Here is a 20616-nt window from a genome sequence, read left to right on the forward strand (position 1 = left end):
GACTAAGAACAGGGTCCTGACACACTCTGAGTCCCCATCTTTAAGACTTGAATTAACATTGTTTCTTCACCTTTGACAATGCAATTCCAGTCTCGTGTGAGATGATTTGTTCTGTTGTTTGTGAAAATGTTTTTTTTTTCGCTCACTGTTTGGTCTGGATTAGGGACCTGAACAGTTTGATTAGGGTTTAAAAAAAGGTTTGGTGTCAAATACAACCTTTCAAAACCCTGAACATTCATCATAAGAAGTCAGTATTTAAAAAAACTTGGAGAGACCTCAGGCTCTTTTAGCTGCAAATGCTGACATTATTCCTATCCACTGCAGAGAATCATCAGGATGACAGGTCTCCCTGCTTTCTAAAAATATCAAGTGACCACGTTTTTCTCTGTTTGCCAAAACTTTATTACCACTGTGAAGAATGGTGGGGGAAGTGTCATGGTTCAGCGCTACTTCGCCACCCAAGGGCCTTGACACATTGCAATAATTGTGGAGACAATGTCTTTGCAATTGTATTAAAGATTTTCTTACAAGGCAGCATCAGGGCAGCAGTTCTGGACCAGTAGCTGTGGAAAGGTTGCGCATAGACCCAAGTCTACAAGTCAACACACATCATGGTTGAAAAACAAGAAAATTTGTCTGATCTTTATCCAACTTGAGATGCTATGGCGTGACCTGAAGGGGAGGGGATGTTCAATCGGGACATTACACAAATTTTGATGAACAGAAATTGTTTTGTAAAGCCCAAATTTCCTCACAAACAACTACAGGAAACGTCACAAAAAAGATCTGAGCAAATTTTTAAATCAGAAATGTGGATCATTTAAATGATTCACAAACGTTTTCAGGCAACTATACCTTGTGTGGAAAAATGAATGTTATCTAAATAAAAATCTGTGCATGTTTGTAGTTTGAGACAAACTTATGTCTTCTACTTCACAATTTTACACTGCGCAATCTATATAAATTTTCTAAAAAAAACCTAGAAAAACACCCAGTAAAGAAACAAAATAATCAGACAAATAAATTCTGCAAACTTTCTGCTGATCCTGATAGGAAAAAAATCGTGGGAGTCGAGCTACAGTATAACTTTAATGCAACAGAAAATTAAGACCCAGTAGTGCTATGAATCACAAACATTACACACATTGACCTAAAACATGAAAATCTTTCAAATATATGTTAAAAGGTTGAGGCTCGCAAAATGTCACTCTTGTCAAACGTGTGTTGATAATAACCTTTTCCCCACAATTTCTGCAACATGTACACAAAGTGCCACACAAAGCTGTGTGTGCCTTGACACAGCAACAGCAAGATGCAGACTGTGTGATGATGAATAGAGATGTCAGGTGGCAACAATAGAGGTCGCATCTTTAACTGGCTGACTGACCTGCTGTCCTGAATAGAATGGGTGGCCAAACCATTGAGAATGGCCATCAATCTCAAACACAATGATGATTTACTCCATTCAGATCACTGGGTGAGTGAAGACTGGTGGAACAAAGAGCAGTGTGCCCGCTATTCCCAGGAAACTACATGCGTGTGTCTGAGTGTACAATTGTGTCTACACGTGTTCATGTGACACACAGCTCCACCATGTACCTCAGTGTCCTGCCTTTGTAATCATGTTTACCCATTCTGTTTAACGCCAGCGTTTGTATTCAAATGTTCCACTCAAATCTGGCTGTAAGATATTGATCTCTTCTACCGTACTGGATATCCAACCAATAACTCACTTGCTAACGAAGTGTGAAATGAATTGTGAGAACGGCACAATGTATGTACAAGTACTCACAGCTATTAGATTCATTGAAATGAAAAGCACATCAGGTTCCTGTCTGCTGTATAGTGTATGCAAGTGTGTGTACGGCTTGTCACCCAATGAGAACAGACTCAGGCCAACATTTGTTTAATCTTAGCTTGGTTTATAGAGGCTAAATGGATCACTCAGTGGGAGACAGTGTTTCTTGTAGCTTTGCATTCATCACAAGGCTTCAAATCCAAACTAGCAATTAAAGAAAATAACAGAGTATGTGCATATGGCCATAAGCATAAAGAAAGTCAGGTTGCAGAACAAACATGTATAACTATGATGAAGGAGGAGGTGTTACTGAGGAGAAGAAGGAGAATTACAGCATGAAGACATTGAGTATGATGAAAGTGTTGGTAATGATGCCGATGGCAGTGACAGAAATCAGAATGATCACTGCCATGCTTCTGAAAGTGATCAGACTCTTATAACATGTGAGGGGATGCTCATGATGACGTCCATAATTGTAACTAAAGGCTACAATGACTTTTTTTTTTTCTTCTGTCTGCAGCCAGAAATACATTGACGAATCCTAAAAGCACAAGTCTTTTCTGGGAGTCGCTGAGAAAGCCTTTAGAAAAATTTCAAAGATCTTAATGCTGTTGGGAAGCTTAATTCACAACCAACTTCCCTTGGGGAAATGGCACCGGCAGAGCTGGAAAAAGTCAGCCAAGTCATTAATGAAGTTATGACCACAGTCACTGCAGTGGTAGGAGATCTTAATCGCTCGCAAAAATAGAGGACCAAGACTTGTTCCAGACCCATTTAGTCCACGACACACTAATTAGGGGATAGAGGGCAAGGTTTGTAATCTGTTCAATTAGCTCAGCCTGGGGAGGAGTCCTGTGGGGCAGAGCAAAGAATCATGTTTCCAATGAACATTTTAGAATTCACAAGGAAGTTCAAATATGATGGTTATACTACTCTCAGTTTGCTTTACATTTCTCTACACCATGTTAACCTTCTTTCCTCTCTTTCTGAAGTGTGGCGGAATCCTCCATCTGAAACTGGAGTCCAGCTTGGATCACCTGTAGTGATGTCCACTAACTTAAACAACCACCACTCCACTTCCCTTGATGCATGTTGCCAGTGTGGTTTCAAGAGACATAAATGGCAACATTAAAACATGTGTACCCTTTTTTTTCTTTGAGTGGACTGGTGGTTTCCAATGTGGCCTCCTTCCATTAACACCAGTAGCAAGTAGGGAGATATTTCCACAGGTATCGTTTTTGCAGGAAAGGCTGCATCAACAGACCTTATTTTTTTGTATTTGCAGACAGTTGCTCTGATCTTGATTAACACCCATGTCCTCAGAGCTTTTGTGGCCTTTTTTCAGCATCTCGCATTTTTTATAAAGCTTCTTCAAAGGTCCTGTGAAAGACATTGTGGTTGAGTCATTGCTCACACCAGCCAGTCTTTCTTGACGAGAGCAGACTTTGTCAGTTAACAGACTCGTTTGTCTGGTTAGGGTGTGTTAGTACAGAGGTTCATACATATTTTTTCCAGTCTGGACTGCTCTGTTTTCAAGAAACACATTAGAGTCACAACTGTTTGTATGTTGTTAGTTTAGTCATATTGTGTGTGTGATGTGCCTTTACCGTAACTCACATTTACAGACCAGATTTTATGAGTAAGTGTCGCAGGAATCCTGGCACAGAATGTTGGCAGACATTCTGTTATTAAACTGAAGGCATACTTCAGCATCAAATTTCACCATGTTAAATTAATAGTTGTTCAAATGTCACATGTTTTAATTATATTCCCCACAGCCCCCTACACTGTTCTCGTATGATACAATTTATTTATAGCTCAGACTGTGGTATATTTTAAACATAACTGGGGTTACATTGTAATAATGTAAATTATTCCTTGTTTCGTAATTACCTGAACTGCAGCTTTCTTTTTTCTTGTTCATCTACTCATTGCGGTGGGAAATGGTTTAGTTAGAGGCGTATTACTTGAAACTGGAGTTTAATTGACTCTTGTAATGTTGTCTTCACCATCATCAGTCCTGCAAAACACAAGCAGCCCAAGCTGGACCCAGATCTTGTCACTTTATGTGACACCCCAGACGTTTTGCTTCAACCCAGACCTGTTGTGCAGGCACACATCAGCCACAATATCGCCTACAGTTTTGGTAAATTAGTGAATAATAACGATTGTTATCCCCTACATACTAGTATGACTTTCTTTAAGCCCAGAGTTTTCTTTTCATCTTTTGACAGATAGGCAGAGCCTCTGGTAGAAGTACCAAATTTGCAGTGAAGTCTTAAAACTTTCACAGCTGCCAGAATTGGATCTTGGACACAGTAAGAAAGCTGTTGGGCCCAGTGTCTCTCATACCCAGACAGAACATTTCCTTTCTGCAGGTCTTGCCCTTTTCCACAGTCATGTTTGTGACGCTTCCTTTTCTGTCATGTAGTTCGGCACGTCTTGTTTCAACATGAACTCAGTCCCATGGTCCCTGAAAGGAGAGAGTGAGAAAGGAAAGTGAGAGGGAGAATCTCCATGGTCACTTTTGGTTTCTCTCCTTTGGAGCTGGTGAGTTCCTGACAAGGCAGAGACAGGTTCAATTTTTCACTGACTGTCAGGGGCTCCCTGTTTTTAAACGCCAGTGAGACAGATATAAGCAGAGGAAGATGTTTCCTGACTTTTCAGTATTATCTGAGGGGCACTCTTTTTCTCCGGCCTTATCTCTCTGTCAGTAATGGGTCTTCAGTGATTCCTGCCAGATATCTGCTGTGGATGGCAGGCAGATAGAGGTAAGCTTTCCAGGATACTGTAGATCTAGGATGGGCGGTTTTTCCACATCTCTGCCCCTCAGTGATTTGTAAATCCCATTGAGTGACAGTTTGACAGACATCACATCTATACTTCTAAGTAAAGCATGAAAAATAGGAGAAGTTATTGATTTGAGGTGCTGGAGGTGTTGTTCACTGAACTTCTTTGACCAGCTCCTCAATCAAAAGAACAGGGAAAGTCATCTTTTTCTTTCAGGTATGATGAAGATATGCATCAGAGAGCTTTGAAGTGACAGATCATGGACATCTTCATCTGGCCCTCCTGGCTCTAAGTTTTTTGCTGTTTTTATTGTTTTGTAGAACAATCCACTGAGGGGAAGGGTGCCATGTCAGAACTACTTTTTGAGTCTTTAATGCTTAAGAGAAAAGGGGAACTTCAAAGACAGCAAACTATGCATGCACCTGTTTGAGTGCAAGATTGACCTAAACAATATTAGCCTCCTGTTGACAAATTAATGATGAGTTGTGCCTGGTGAGCATGTGTACTTATGGTCCTTGTATTATCTCCTAGATCAGGGATGTCCAAAGTCTGTCCTCAAGGGCTGCTGCCCTGCAGGATTCCGATGTTTCCCTGCCTCAACACACCTGATTCAGATTAAATGGATCTCCTCAAAAGATTGTTAAGTTCTGCACAAGCCTGCTAATGATGCCTTGATCTGAATCAGGTGCGTTGAAGCAGGGAAACATCTAAAACCTGCAGGACAGCAGCCCTCAAGGACCGGATGTGGACATCCCTGTCCTAGATAAACATCCCCAAAAGTAAATAATCCTACTTAAAGGCAGTCAGTTAACTTTGACTCTACCCCTGTTCACTTGACTATAACAAATGAATGTTTGGAGTACTGGCGAGGAGTGGAAGGGCTGATAAGAGTGTTGAAAGCAGGGATGGGGACTGGAGTGGTATAGCAATAGGCAGGACTCCTGCTGTCCCCTCTTTGGTGTGATCTCAACTGTCCCCACTGCTGAGTGGGAGAGGCTCAGCCAGACCCCTTTGAAGTACTTCTCTATTATTACATGGATGAGCTCCTTTGTGCTACTAGTATACATCTCACACACTATATCTGAAGATCGCTATCATCCCTCAAACTACTGCAAATCTAGGCGGCATCCAGCCAGCCAGTCAAGGTGAAGAAAGTTAAGAGAAATCCTCGACAACATTACCACAGCACAGCACAGTGCTTTTGACTTTACACTCAAATGACACTCTCCAGTTCTTATCAATCAAAATACTTGTTAAACAAATCTTTTGGACTATACAGTGGATTGCTTTATCACTAACATTTAACTTGATCTCCATTTTGGAGTACGCAAATTAGCAGCTGCTGCAAGAAGAAACAGAATCCAACATGAAGAGATCATGTCATGTTCGCGTTCAGCTATTACACTGCAGCTGCCATCTTTGCCTCTGTGCCTGTGTGTCATCTCCTGTGTCATGTCATTGCATCCAACAAAAAGCTGTTACCATGTAAGACCAAGGATATGAGCATAAAAGCAAAACCGGTTTACTAAACACTGAAAATTCAAAGACTGGCTTCTGATAGATTTGCAGAAGGGAAGTGAAGCACTACAGCTGGCAATTATTTTCATTATTGCTTTACGTGCAAATCGTTTTTCAATTTAATGCTTTTCAATGCCAAATATCCTGCAAATTCCCATTTCCGGTAGTTCTGTGTTTAAATGTCTTTTTTATCCAACCGACAGTACACAAAAACAAAACATTTTCAGTTAATTTACATGACAAAGAAAAGCAGAGATAATCCTTACTTTTTAGTGTTTGACATTTAGGAATGGCTTTGTGCTGAAAACTGAACTGATCAAGAGATCATTCAAATATACTGACACGCTATTTTTATGATAACTAATACAACAGATAATAGTTTTATCTTTACATAGCTGGATATTTTTCTAAACTTGAAAATTATAATGTTCAAGGTTTGTTGGCAATGCAAGAAGTAAAGTTAGACAGATATTATTTTTCAAAGACATTTTGGGGATGTGATAGTATTGATGAAGATTTTTTTGCTGCACTAACAATTTGGAGTGTACTTAGTCCTATCTTTTTTTTTTTTTTCAAATGAATTCATTTAGAGACTGGTTAGGACTGCAGGCCGGCCAGTTTATCACACAAATTAACAAGCCATGTCTTTTTAAAACAGTGATACAAAATAATCAGGGCCTTCCCTGAAAAAGATGTGTTCTGGGAGCTCCACATATTGTTCACCCTTAACTGTGCCTGCACTGATGTGCAAGTTATCCACGTGGTGTCATCTCATAGTTCTGTGTGTGGGGTGGAATAGATTCAGAATACCAAAAACTATGTTAAATAATATACCTAAAAAGTTTCCACTCTCTACTCTCAACTTTGGTTTGCAAGGTCAATGAGTGCAGAAGGTTGGGCTTTAGTTTGGGTTTTGTCTTCGTCACTTCTCAGACCGGCAGGCTGCGACAGAGAGCCAACTTATTTAGAGAGCCGCCGCCACTAACGCGGGATCCGTGCCAGCTGGGGAGCACATGCTTAGTTTTAAGTCTTGTTTGTAAAGGCAGCATGCTTGTGTGAAATCCCTGAAACGTGCGCAAGCCCATAGTAGAGGGGGTCGCACTTTACTCCGAAGCTATTAATTTTCCAGCTGACGTGGGAGCGAGAGAGCGCAGGCTGAACCGCCGGCTGGGCATCTCTCCGTGTCTGTTCGCCAGGGAGGAGAGGACAGAGGCAGCGCTGACCTGCTGGGATTACAGGGCATCCACGATATTTAGCCTGTTTTTATTTCTACCAGGACTCATAAACACTCCGACGGGCTCTTCTGTGGACAGACTCCACTCAGAGCGATGACTGGTGTGAATTATCCACCGGCTCTCTGTAATTTCTCCGGCGAAGATCGCCTCATCGCCGCCCGCCCTTAGAATAAAGCTCACTGTGAAACAACTCAGCCTCATCACCGTTGTCTAACAGCTGGGATTTACACTTTACCATGTCTTGACGTGGAAGGGAAGCTACAAAGATGATGACAGTGAGTATCGGTCCGTTTAAATGAAAGCTTTGTTTTGTGCATCCAGGTTACTTTTAGCTCCCGTGGCTTTAATTCATGCAGGCACTGACTTTAATTTTGACCGATAATGGTGCATGAACAAGGGGTCAGTTAGACCACCGCTGTTGTGGGTGACATCCGCCGTGTGGTATTGGGCGTTTCTGTCGCTGCTGTTGCCGGGGGATATCAGGTTCCTCCTGGGACTTTTTTGGGAACATTACATCATTTGACTACCCTATGAATGACTGTGCAATTTGAAGAAGCACATGCAGCCTCTTTTAGCCGAGTGATGTGGGGTTTTTTTTTGTTGTTGTTGTTGTTTGTTTTTTTCAACTATATATGTTCATAAAGATAAACTACTACCTCTGTGTCATCAGATGTAGTCATGGAACTGCAGAAATGCCACTTGCAGTGGACTCAGTGCATGCACAGACTGGGCGTATGCGGTGATGCCCCTTAAGCCAACTAGTGGAGGACAGAGCTGTGAACATAGTCTTTGACACAGAAATGAAACAGCCCCCCCCGCCCCCCAAAAACAGTCGCCCGGCTGTGGGGTGGATATCGGTGCAGCTGTCAATTTGCATGTAATTTGTCGGCCAAATCCAGCCTGTATTTCTGCCTGCGCTTCGGTTAATCCCACAGCGGATCAGCTTTACCGCTCCAGCCTGGCCTCATAGTGACTGCCACCTCTTTCTGTCTTTCTTATCATCACACTTTAAATGATTCCATTATTGTAATCATGTGACCATCATGCACTGACGCGGTAATAGATATATGGAGACCAAGGAAGCTGCGCAAATCGGGATCGGAACGGAAGGGATCGGTGGCTGAGATTTGAATCGAATTGAAGCGATCGTAGTTCCTGAATCCGGGTTTTTGTAGCACTTACAGGGTGACAAAGCCAACATGACAGGCTGGTTCTCACACCATGGAGACTTGTGACCGCATAGTGTTCAAGCGCACTCGATGAGCACCTCGGTAAGGTTGTTCCCTACTGTATTGATTTATTCAAATTTTAATATATGCGTAGGCTACGTTTGGCCACTTTTAAAAATCCGAAAGGAGTTTAATGTATTATTTATTAGGAGTTTTTAGTATTAGGCCATCGGCTGATGTTATATGCCGGGTTTCTTCACATTTTCATGACAAGAACCCACGCATGTGGAAAATTATCCCAAGGACCTGCTGACATCATAGTACGTGTTATTCAAGCAAAGCATTTATCTACTCTCTAGCACTGGTTTGGTTTATTATGGTGTGAAAATAAAACAATAGTGAATTTTAACCACCCTTTTGGACACCGTTGAGGTACCAACATTTCAATGGCCAGGCAATATGTCTCCAATACTTTTTTAATACTAGCCTTGCTTCATCTAGGGAAGGACAGGTTGTGGCTTTGTTTGTAGGATATATCTGTCAACCTCATCTCTGCTGCAGCTTCACTTCTTCACTTCACGTTTTCTTTTACCTTCTTCATGCAGAAATGCAAGTTCCTCAAGGCAGGGTGGCTTTACGTTTCTACACCACATCAGCACTTTTTATACTGTCTCTAAGATGCTGAGTCACATTGCTTGTCCCAGTGTAGATCTTTTCTGCACTGTCCTTTGACGTGAACAGCGCTCATGTACGATCTAGAATCCCTAACACTTGGTTTCTCTCCCTGTTGGGTCTTTTGCAAAAGGCAGATCTACTCTAAGTCCTCTTGGTTTACAATCAGTAATATTCATAATTGATTCATTTCCAGAGCAGCTCATAATGTGGTCACAGAGGAATGTGTTGTTAATTTCTCTTACTTTGAGAGAAATTTGGGTGTGCCTTCTTTTCATAAAGTATTAAAGTGTCAACACTGTATTAATGTGCTCCCGTGGTGAAAAAAAATAATAACTCTACAAGGGAAGGCTCAGGTCAGGTCGAGATTTGTGGAGAGTTGTAAACAACAGGGACATTTTCATTAGCTGTGCACTAATCAGTCAGATGGTGATTGTGGCTCTTGCAGGAGCTTCGGCGCCAAGGTTAGAGAAAAACTCTGGATTCACCTGTTCATGCCATAGTTTTGGTGAGTTGTGTCTTAACATGTCACCGTCACTCACTCCCAGCACTCATAACACCCTGTTTTGTCCCTGTGGTGTTGTGCAGATGTAACAGTAGGTGGTGGGATATTTATTCTGACACATTCAGCCACACAAACTCCACCCTCGCTGTGTGTGTGAAATGTTGCTCAAGAGGGGGAATGTTAAAGGAATGAAATGTTCCGTTAGCATTGTCTAGTAAGTGTGAGGAGATCCAGAAGAGTGCAGATGTAGGGGAGATGACTGCAAAACAAGACCAATAGAGACAGTGACAGCAAAACTGCAGCAGAAAGGAAGTTCCTGCAGGTCAGGAAGTGCTTAGTGGCTGTCTGTCTCAAACCACAACACTGGTATATCTAATCCAAATCTACACACTTCCTTAAAATGTCCTTTTCTTTTTCTCTTTTCCTTCCCTCTTTTTTAATGGGTTATGTCCAATAAGCAATGTCCCTCCAATTCCATGTTCCACCTTCTTCTTTAAGACCCTCATTCCTGTCCTTAACCTAATTTTTTTCTGTCTTTTTGTTCTTGTTGTTACAGGATTATCGGGAGGATGGCATGGACCTGGGAAGTGATGCATCCAGTCGCTCATGCTCAGAGTCCAACTCCAACAAGGTTACACCTTGCTCTCCTTCTCTTGACCTGGCCACTTTAGAGGACTACAAATCCTCCCCCTCCCCAGATCTGGTCACTTTAGAGGACTATGAGGAGGATGAGGACTACCAAGAGTATAAAAAGAAGGTGATAGAGGAGTGGGAGAGTGAATATGGAGAAGACTTTACATCTCCACAGCCTTCTGGTCAAGGAGAAAGCAGAGAGGGCGTCGTTAGTGTTGATGGCCTTGACGAAGGCTACAGGAAGACAGTAAACAGTCGCAGCCTTGCTGAAGAATTCCAGGATGTGAAGACCGTCCCGCCCTTGCCGGCCCTTGGAGGACACACTGCCACCTCTGTAGCAGCCGTTCCAGCAGAACTGAAACAGAATGGAAATCTGATTTTGCCCCGGAGCAACCAGCTCCGCTCTCCCAGCTCACCACGGGGGGGCACAGGGACTGCTAAACCCAGCCGCAGCTCCAGTCAAGGCAGGGGGAGCCGCAGCAGTGGAGGGGGTGGCGGTGGAGGAGGCGGAGGAGGAGGAGGACTAAGTGAGGGAACTGGGGGACTGACACGAGAGTACAGAGGAGAGGAGGGTGTAGAGGAAGAGCCTCTGCCCACCATGGACTGGGCTGCCTTGGAGAGACACCTGGCTGGTCTGCAGTGCAGAGAGCAGGAGAACCAAAACCTCAACCAAAACCAGAACCACAACATGGGCAAGACCAACTACACCTCAGTGAGTGTGCATGCTGTTTCTGTGACTTTCTGTAGGTCTTTCAGATTTTGAGCTTTACTGCTAATGCATGTCAAAGGTCATCTCACTCATAATGCACTGATGGGCAGCTTAATTCTGGCAGTTAACCATGTCAGCTGGATCCTGGAAAGCAAGGTGAGATTAGCCAGAGTAAAGAAGAGGGATTAGTCGGCTAATGTAGCGTAAAGCTATGTGACCCATCCATTAAAGTGACTATCACGAAAGTATGCACAGCTGGAAGGAAGTGGAGGCTATAAGGGAGCAGCTAGGTAAAAGAGATTCAACACCTCTTACAGTTAATTTGAAATAGATATCACCAGGAAGTAGACTGATTCAGAGTCTTTAAGTCAAAGCACATGTTAAGCAAAATTCAGAAATGTAACACCATTCTTATTACTGCGAGTCATCTCAGCACATAACTGTTAAAATTGGATAATTGTTAGCACTGAATGAAAGTCACAGTGTAACCAAATTTCTCAAGATTAGTATGTTCTTTGTTGTGGTCATATGATGTTTCTACCAGAAGAGGTCAGTGTTGCATTGACGTTGTGCAGAAAACAGCTGCCGGCCTCTCATGCCTCACCAGCAGCTCCAGCACGAAAAGGCTACCCGTTTATTACACCGCAGCTTAAATCATAGTCTGAGTCACTTTTATGTTTTATGGTTAGTCTGTTGGTCCAAAAGGGTGTAGCTCTAAAATATTCAGGGAGGAACAGGAGGAAATTGCACACAGCAGTTGGAGTTTCAACACTGCTGAGTAGAACTAACTGAGGGCAAATGTGTGCCTGAAAAAAAGCTGGATTGGTGCACACCATTGATATGCGAACTCCAAGACCTTTTCCTCAGTGGACACACACAATAGCTGCAGCCAGTGCTATTGTGAGTGTGTCGTGTGTGTTGTTTGTCTGTCCTGGAGCCCCCCCCCCTCTGTCTCCCTGAGGCTCGTCAGGAATGCAGCGAGAGAAGTGGGGGATGAGAGGGAGGAAGGAGGGAGGAAGGAGGGAGAAAAGGACAGGAAGAGGAGTAAGCAGTTCTGGGCCGCATGGCTCGTGTGTTTGTGTCAGTGTTCATTAACTGCTGTCCATCTTAAACAAGAGAATCACCCCCTGCTGTGCTTTAGACCAGAGAAAGCCTGCCCACCCCCATCTTGTCACTTTTAGACATAAGGCCGTGGTATATTTGAACTGGGTGGAAGGAATTTCTTGAGCCATATGTAGCCAGTATCTTTTGCATGCACACACAGAATCACATGAATTCACACATATGCTCTTCACCGCTGACATATTGTTGCTCTCTGCAGGTGCCTTGTATGTGTATACTTTAAGGCAGACTGAAGGCTTGGTGTTGCAGATACAGCAACAGTGATCTTTAAAATATTGGTGCAATAACATCCAACCAAGCCTCAGGAAAACCATTCAATAGTTTAGATAAGAAATTGGAATTTGCATAGTAATCCCACCTCATCAAGGATCAGATATAATGGAAGATCTTACACAAAATTAGATCCTTGACAGTTCCACTTTTAATATAATTTCTGTGCTCCTTGGTCCTATGTCTAAGGTGCTGTTTACACATACCCGGGTATTTTGATAAACGAAGACCTTTCCCTTCGTTTGTGCCTTTCGTTTATACACAAACAGAGTTTTTTCCTCCGAAAACGAGGCATAAAAAAAACTCTTTTAGATTTTTTAAAAACTCTGTTTAGCGTTTGTGTATAAACTGGTTGAAAGAGACAAAAACGGAGTTTTGGGCAATTGAGAATGAGGAGTTGTCGTCATAGTAACAACTAGGAACAACTAGGAACAACGAAGGAAACATAGGAACAACGAAATACATTTTTTCGAAGTTCTTCCTGTCAGCGGTTCTCTATTGGGCTTCTGATTAGCTTGTGTGGAATTCTCATTGTTCTAACACTGCCACCGTCAGGCTTGGCGTAATTTAACAGCTCTTGATAGCGTTTTTATGCTGATCAATGTAGACGTGTTTTTTTTTAAAAACGAGGCTGTGTGCACCTAGTTATTTTTGCAAACGAAGGTTAGAAAATATGCGTTTATCAAAATACCCGGGTATGTGTAAACAGCACCTAAGTAGGCAACGTTACTAAACTGAGAGCAAGAGCAGAAAAGAAGTCAATTTAGGAGAAGTTCCCTCAAGAGATTTCTGTTTTCTGTCTGTGTTAGAGGTTATCTTATGGTCTTAATTTTGCCTGACTTACCTGACACTGTGGAGGAAAGAGGGTCTAATGCTTATAAAACAATGTTAAATATTCAGACATCCACTCAGTTGGGATCCACCAGCGAGACAGTCAATGTGTTCGTATACAGATGGGTGTGTCCGTCTGGGTTGTCACTGAGGTCCAATGGGACAGAGATATTCATGCTTCAATTGGGGTTCAAAAGCATCTGTGCTTAAGAAAGACAGGCCGCAGCAAAGCTCAAAGCTAATAACCTGCTGCTGTCGTTAAGTGCCCTGAAGCTGGTTTAGCTGGTCTGCTGTAGAAACAGCACAGACTGCTGCTTGCAGGTGAATGGAAAAAGGTTCAGGGATCAGCAAAATCAATGGTTCACCAGACAAACTCCATCAGACTGAATAGTCTCTCTGAATATTAGTTACCCGGTTTACATTGCAATGTTCACAGTTTGCAGATCTTTAAAAAGCTTTACCAGTGAGGCCTTGATTTGAAAAAGTTGCAGATTGCACTGTATGATATGCCATGAGAAGCTTAATTTGTCCTGCAGCTCGCCCACATCAGTTCTGTATAAAGGAAGCAATATATTGCTGCAGGTGTGTTTAGTTAGGGTGTGGGATCTAGCTGCTTTTTACTTAGTGTTTGCCTGCAGGCATTGCATGTGGAGGCATGGTGACCTGTTCATAATTTGTTTCTAATGAGCTCTGGAGGCACGTGGCAGAGAAGGGTCCACAGGGATCTCAAGAACACCGAAGGTAACACAATCTCAAACCCTTCATTTAGCTCCACTCGGCTGAGAGGTGAACAATAATATTATCCTTCCTGTCCAGTCTTCAAGTTAAAAAAACAGAAACGGGTTTAGGTTATATGTATGGCCCTCAATACTCGGAAATTTACTTGTGTGTATTTTCGAAAGCACATACCGAGGAAATATTGAATCTATGCCTCCCGGCGGCTTCTTTTTCAATCTCAAAGCTCATACACCAAGCCTTTCGTCACACAATTTAAAAAAATACCCCATGGGCAAACTGTGATTAAAAAGATAGTCTCAGTGCTGAGACTTGCAGTACTACTCCATTTTAAAAAGTGCAGAAAAGAGCCCTGTCCCTGACAACATCTACCCAACTTGCCCAAGCATCTACCTCACCTGTTGAAACACAGTGTCGTATACAACTTGTACAACTGTGCCAAAAACAGTCAGTCAGAGTAGGACTGCAGGATGTGCAAAGTCCATTAAGGCGAATGATATTGAACATGTGAAGCTAAATTTTTTATGGGGCTTCATACAAAAGGACAACCCAAGTGGTTTTCATTTTCCATTGATTGATCTACAAGAGAAGTCTGATTAAAAGTATAAAATTACATTTGTTGGTTCACTCGATTCTAGAAATAATAGAAGAGTTATATCAATGCAATGCTGTCATGATAATTCAACCGGCGCATTTTACCTAATATCTCCTTCCAAAACCTCTTAAGACTGGTAATTACATCACTCACCTGCTTTTGTATTTGGCTCTTTGAAACTATTTACAAACCATTCAAGTCTCAGTTTGCACTGAGAAAACCTTGCAGCCCATCTTTCCTACAAAATCTCCCCAATCATTCTGGAGGGGTTCTTTTAAACTTCCACATAGATATGTTCTGGTCATTCCTCTGTTTTCCCATAATTTGTAGAATTGATGTGTTTTTTTTACATTTCAGTATAGATTGCACAACAATTAAACTTACAACCTTAAGTCAGAACTGAGAGAAAATAGCTTTCCATGATGTTTTATTTTTTTTTAATGTATTTATTCTTTTTTTTTATTAAATCATATTGCATTATGAACAGTGTAGGATATGTGTTTGTTGGAGTTTGACCAACAATAGGTAGTTCTTTTCTAAACCAGTGATAAAGTAATGTCATGCATTAATGTTACAACATTAGTGGTGTTCCATTTTAAATTAAAGCTGCAAAACATTTCCTGCTCAGTGCGAAACCGTAGAGAACAATTCTTTCTTAGGGCAGATTTTCCACCTGGCAGTGGAGCTACTACTACTTAATAGGGAAAGTGTTGCTCATGCTCACCATATAAACACTAGAAAAGACAAGAGCCAAACCAAATTGTACAAGGCAAGAGCGCCTTGCCCCAGAGAAACAGTCATGGGTTGTGGAAAATAAAAGGATGAGAACAGAAGCTTAGGTTCAAGAAAAGAGCAAAATCTGAGAGAGCTTTCTGTCACTCTCTCTGGATGGGGATGTTCAGCTGTTGAACTCTTTTTGCCACCCTTCACTAACATTCTAACTACTGCTTTCTCCCAGAATGTAGACTGTGCCACGTAAGGGGAAAGATTTTGCGGTAGGAGATGGGAGAAATTGCAGGGTTGAAGCAATCTTGAGCGCAGTCATAGAGGATATGAATAGGTTCAAACAATCAGTGTGAAGAGGTCTCAAAAGAGTTAGATTGTGAAATGATGCAAAGCAAAGGTTTCGAAAGAGTAGCTGTGGAATGGAGGTAAGAGAAAGATTGTGGTGTCAGAAGTGTGGTTTGAATAAGAATGGAGTTCAGCCAGCAGGAAGGAATAAACAGTCGGCATATACATTAGTAAGGAGAGAACGGAAGCCTCAAAGACTTGGGGCGTGGCTTCAACCAGGTGTGGGGAGCCCCTGCTGAGGCTCTGGTGTCTGGAACAGCCTTTTACGCAAAACCATTGCTCCTTCTGAGTGTGTGTGTGTGTGTGTGTGTGTGTGTGTGTGTGTGTGTGTGTGTGTGTGTGTGTGTGTGTGTGTGGATCCATGTATGTGCAGAAACCAGCTGAAACATGCCCGGCCCTCTCCTCGCCAAAGCTCCTGCACATAGACTCACACACACACAGGCTCTTCTTACACAAACTCACTGCACTGTGTCTCCCTCTGCGTCTCCTGTTAGTCCAAACACACATGCTCAAACTCACCTAAACACATCAAATGAAAGGATATCTTTTTCTTCTCCAGACAGTCTGCCCATGTTGGTAGATTTTTTTCTTCTCTCCCTTTTTTTTTCCATCTGTGGAATACTTTTCATCGCAGCTTAACCTTGGATTCCTCGCAGCACGCTGGGCATTTAACTCAGGTAAAGGAGGATATGATCAATTTGTAAAGGTGTGCTTTGGGTCCAGCTTCTCAGATCTTTTCAGCATTGATTACATTGAATGAAGACTAAACTTCAGAGCGTACATGCTCAGAGTTAGACGAGTTGTTTGGCAAAAGGCTTGATATTTAATTATAGCTTGGGGCGCCACATTTTTCGGCTGTGACATACTGTCTTTTGACTTTGTAAGTAACTGAAGATGTAGATATGTTGAGAATAGAACAAAAAGTAAAGCCAGCTGTACTCCTGTCTATGTATCTCAGTTTTTGTGTGAACAAAAATAGCAGGTTCATGCTGGTAGGTTTCTGACCATTTGTGGGTTGATACTTGGCTGCCCTATTTTTCCACGTTAAAAAAAGTACCATCAAATATGTTGTGCACGTGTATGTGTTCACTAAAAGCCAATCTTTGTGTTGTGCAGCTGTTTTGAATGTTCCTTTTACTTCGAGGGGCAGAGAGTTTGTGTGTGTTACACCTAGCTGAGCTCAAAGAATGAGCTATGACAAAGGCCAGCTGATTAAAAGGTTTAAGTTGCCTCTGTTTAACTTGGGTCTGCTCTTGAAAAGCTCCTTCAGTAAAAGTCAGATGAGACTAAGCTCGCACCGTAAAAGCTTTTCTTCTCACCTGCTGATATCAGCCTTTTTCTTGTGATAGAAGAAAGCAAAAGGTAGAAGCAAAGCATTGCAACAGGTTACCTGAAATGGGTAAAATCATTCACAAGACTTGAACAGCCATTCGGTGAGCTATCTCATCCTTAGAGTTCCAACATGCTCAATAACCCAAATGCCTGCTTGGTGTGTCAGGACTCAAGGATAGTCAGAATAGTTGTTGAAGAGTATTTGTTGCTGAGGAGCCTCGTGTGTTCCAGCCCCTGAAATGTGGTTGAAAATGTGAAGTCTGTTTGAGACTTATTTGGTCAACCATAACATGTTTTGTCTGTGGTGTATGCACCTGCACACTCTCATCCATTCTCATTGCCAGCATACTTTTTTTCTATGTCAGTAGTGTCTCGAAGAAAAGCACAAGGTCGCATTTGTATGGTACATCTGCTGTGGCAATTCAGTTACCTAGACTGTATGAAGTGGATGGATATTGCAATTCTAATGTTGCCTTCTGGTTTGTGGACTCAAATTTATATGCCTTTTAGATGCCTGAGATCTGTAGAAGCCCCACACATCTCATTGGTAGTGGCTTGTCAATCACAACTTAGCCCAGTCCAAACTGATATTCAGTTTCCTTGTCTTTAATACATATCAAATAAAAAATTAAGGTCTATTTGAGAAAACATAAAATAAACTATTAAGACCTCTTTAAGAGAATGTGAACTGAGGTTGGAAATACACTAAGGAGGATAATTTTCCTTTTTTATACAAGTAGACCTCTTTCTGCAACCACATAAAACACTCCCTGCTTTTCATTAGATATAGTGTAGGTTCATGGTGCTTTTGAAATGAGAGGCTTGGTCCAAATTTTTATGGTATCTCTCAACCCCTGCAGACAGGAATATTTTATGGCAGATAGACAGACATGCATTCCTAACAGTGCTAACAGTGCATGGGCCTCAGGCATAATGCTACATGGTGATGATGCTACAAGGAGGGCGAAGCACCAAAAAAACGATTGATATATAAAAAAAAAAAGGGGTACTAGCAAAAAGCACAGACAACAGCAACGCGACAATTTTCAATATATTGCTTAATTTTACTCTTATCACAGAACATGGCTTTGTCCACTTTGACTGCTGTTTTTGCTGCAGCAGTACAGGGCTAAAGGACCAACATCCGCTCCAACATAACTTCGAGCAGCCCATACCGCAGATTGTGCCACATATTTCCGATACTGCCCCCTAGTGGCATCAACACACTTTAACGTGTAGACTAGCATTTGCCACAGTGCAAAGAGGTTGCAGAAGTTTGTTCAAAGCATTATTTCTGTCTCTGTGTGAGACGTGTATGAGATGCCTGTTTTTTTAGTTTTGTTGCCTTTCGATGTTTGGTAAAGCTAACGTAAACCTAATTAGATTTAGGAAAAGCTCAGGGTTTGATAAAGTACACTCTGTCACAACATTAACCCTGCAAATTGAAAAGGTTCCCTTATGGTTACCTAGTGACTTACAATATCATGCCAGTGGGCATGTGCCAAGTTGGAAATTAGGCAGGACTCCCACATAAAAAATAAATAATAAATAAAATAAAAAATGTTGTTATTCAAATTGTCCTGTTCGCATGAGCCAAAACCTTTTAATTCTAAAATCTACATACTGAAACTTGTAGAAAAACACAAACTTCCTAGAAATACCAAGTTCAAGTGCCACCGCCATGCAACCACCATGGGAGTGGTATTGTCTCACCGGCTCTTATCATATTTCAAAGTGCAGTTTAATCTCCTGCCTGATAACTTCACCCCTTCTGAACCAGTAAACAAACACAAAGAGACAACCTATGTGTGCTGATATGTAATAGCAAAACTGAGTGCTTAAGGTGAAGTCAGCAGCAATTTGTTTGATGATCCATCATGAAGTCACCAAGGTAAGCCGGCGAAAGCTAGACAGAGGCTCTGCTGTGATTGGAGATAAGTCTCTATTTCAGGCGGAAATGTCTTGCCCAGATCTACACATTCCACTAATTCTTGTTTGTTTGGTTATCCTGATAGATACATAAAAACTCACACAAACACACACCCTTCCTCTGATTTAGTCACATATGATTCACCATAGTCACAGACATGTGGATGAAATTCACAAAGTCATCCTGCTCTTCAGAGTGTGTAATATATTTTCTGGCATGAAAGTCAGCTTAGGATCAAAGTAATTTTTGCAACAATGCTGCAAATTTGCACCTTCTTTTCTTTGTCTCCCTCTTTTATTAAATCACTTTCAGACATCCCTGGTCCTTTACTACCATTCCCGCTCCTCTCAGCTAATTGTTTACTTCCTCTAGCTGTCAGGAGGCATTATACCCTAATGTTCTCACACAGCCAAAATACAGCAGGAGACCATTTTCTGCACTTTGCCTGGCTCCCCTTTTCCACCCTATGAAAACTATCAAAGAGGGGCGCAGGCTGTGAGTGGCAGAGCGTGCTGTGGAGGAAATGGGGATTTATGTAGCAGGGAGTAGACGGCCTCCAATGTTATAGCTTCATGTCAGTCTGCATGCTGCACAGTCAGGAATACATAAACACACATTTGCGCACAGGCTGGCCGTGTAAGTAAAAGAAAGGCAGAAGGAGATTTTTAAAGAAGGTTTCTTTGAACAAGGCTGCAAAAAAAATAAAAAATAAATGACAGTGAGAATTGAGAAGGTGAAGGTGATGGGGTTTTTTTTCCCTGTCAGTGAAGGATTTTAAATTGCATCACCTGTCCCATGAGCTACCAGGGAATAAAAGGTTAAATCACTCACATGCAAACACAGTGGCTTGTGTTTGTCTTCTTACACGGGTGCTCATTTGGGTGGAGCTGAAACATGAAACACTGGTCTTTTCTGCTCCTGATTATAGAGTGTGTAATTGGGTGTGTGTACAAATGAGAGGGCAGAGAAGTGGATTTTAGACTAGGTCTGTTTATGTTAAGTTAAAAATACAAAGCATGTTTAAGAGAGTGAGACTTTAAAGGGTAAAAGGGATATTTTTTACTTTTCGTATTAATATCTCTGACTCTGTCTTATCTAAGCTGTAAACCTCTTCATATGACAAAGTGCGTGTGTTTGTGTATGTTTGTGTGCGACATTTTGCCAGGTCATGCAGAGAGCTTCATCTGTTGCCAGAGAGAACAGAGCACAGAATGCTTTCATCTTGTTGCGCACCAAAAATGCAAGAATAATCAGTACATTTGAATCAAATTGGGCTGCAGCTCATCATTATTACATTAGGAGCTGAACAGATGATTTTTCCCAATCAATTACTTCATTGTAAAGTAACACTGTGAAAGATACCTGCTTTTAGTTTACTGTTGCTTTTCCTGTCCAATATCATCACCCAAAGAAATGAAAAGCAGCAAAATAACTGAGATAAAAGAAGTGAACAATGTTTGCTTCGATTAATTACATAAGGATCAAATGATTACTGATGTAAGGGCCTCAGTTGGCTGTTGTTTTTGCTATCAGTTTGGGCTGATTTATTCTTTCCCTCTCTGTGCTTCAGTTTGGTCTGTCTGGATCTATGTGACGTAAATCAGCACCAGTCCATGAAGGTCTTTGGACCCTCCTCGGCTGTCGGCATGCAGTCTAACATTTGTGTCAACATGAAGTGCAGAAACTGCAAGCATGCTGATT

At 41.8% G+C, this 20616-nt stretch overlaps 1 protein-coding gene across 3 annotated transcripts in view; it reads left to right on the forward strand.

Annotated features, from left to right (window-relative positions):
* Positions 1 to 20616, forward strand: part of schip1 (schwannomin interacting protein 1) — a 220438-nt gene that overhangs the window by 171376 nt on the left and 28446 nt on the right. Inside the window, exons 1-2 of one of the 3 annotated variants that reach the window (XM_075473313.1) lie at positions 7090 to 7616; positions 10244 to 11032. In XM_075473313.1, coding sequence (XP_075329428.1) covers positions 7608 to 7616; positions 10244 to 11032 — 798 coding nt within the window. In that variant the 5' untranslated portion in view covers positions 7090 to 7607. Of the gene's footprint in view, positions 1 to 7089; positions 7617 to 8288; positions 8613 to 10243; positions 11033 to 20616 lie in introns of those variants that run through there. The other 2 variants (XM_075473312.1, XM_075473311.1) reach the window with 2 other exon arrangements.

This window comes from Odontesthes bonariensis, chromosome 9, assembly GCF_027942865.1.
Source record: "Odontesthes bonariensis isolate fOdoBon6 chromosome 9, fOdoBon6.hap1, whole genome shotgun sequence".
Taxonomy (NCBI): Eukaryota; Metazoa; Chordata; class Actinopteri; order Atheriniformes; family Atherinopsidae; genus Odontesthes; species Odontesthes bonariensis.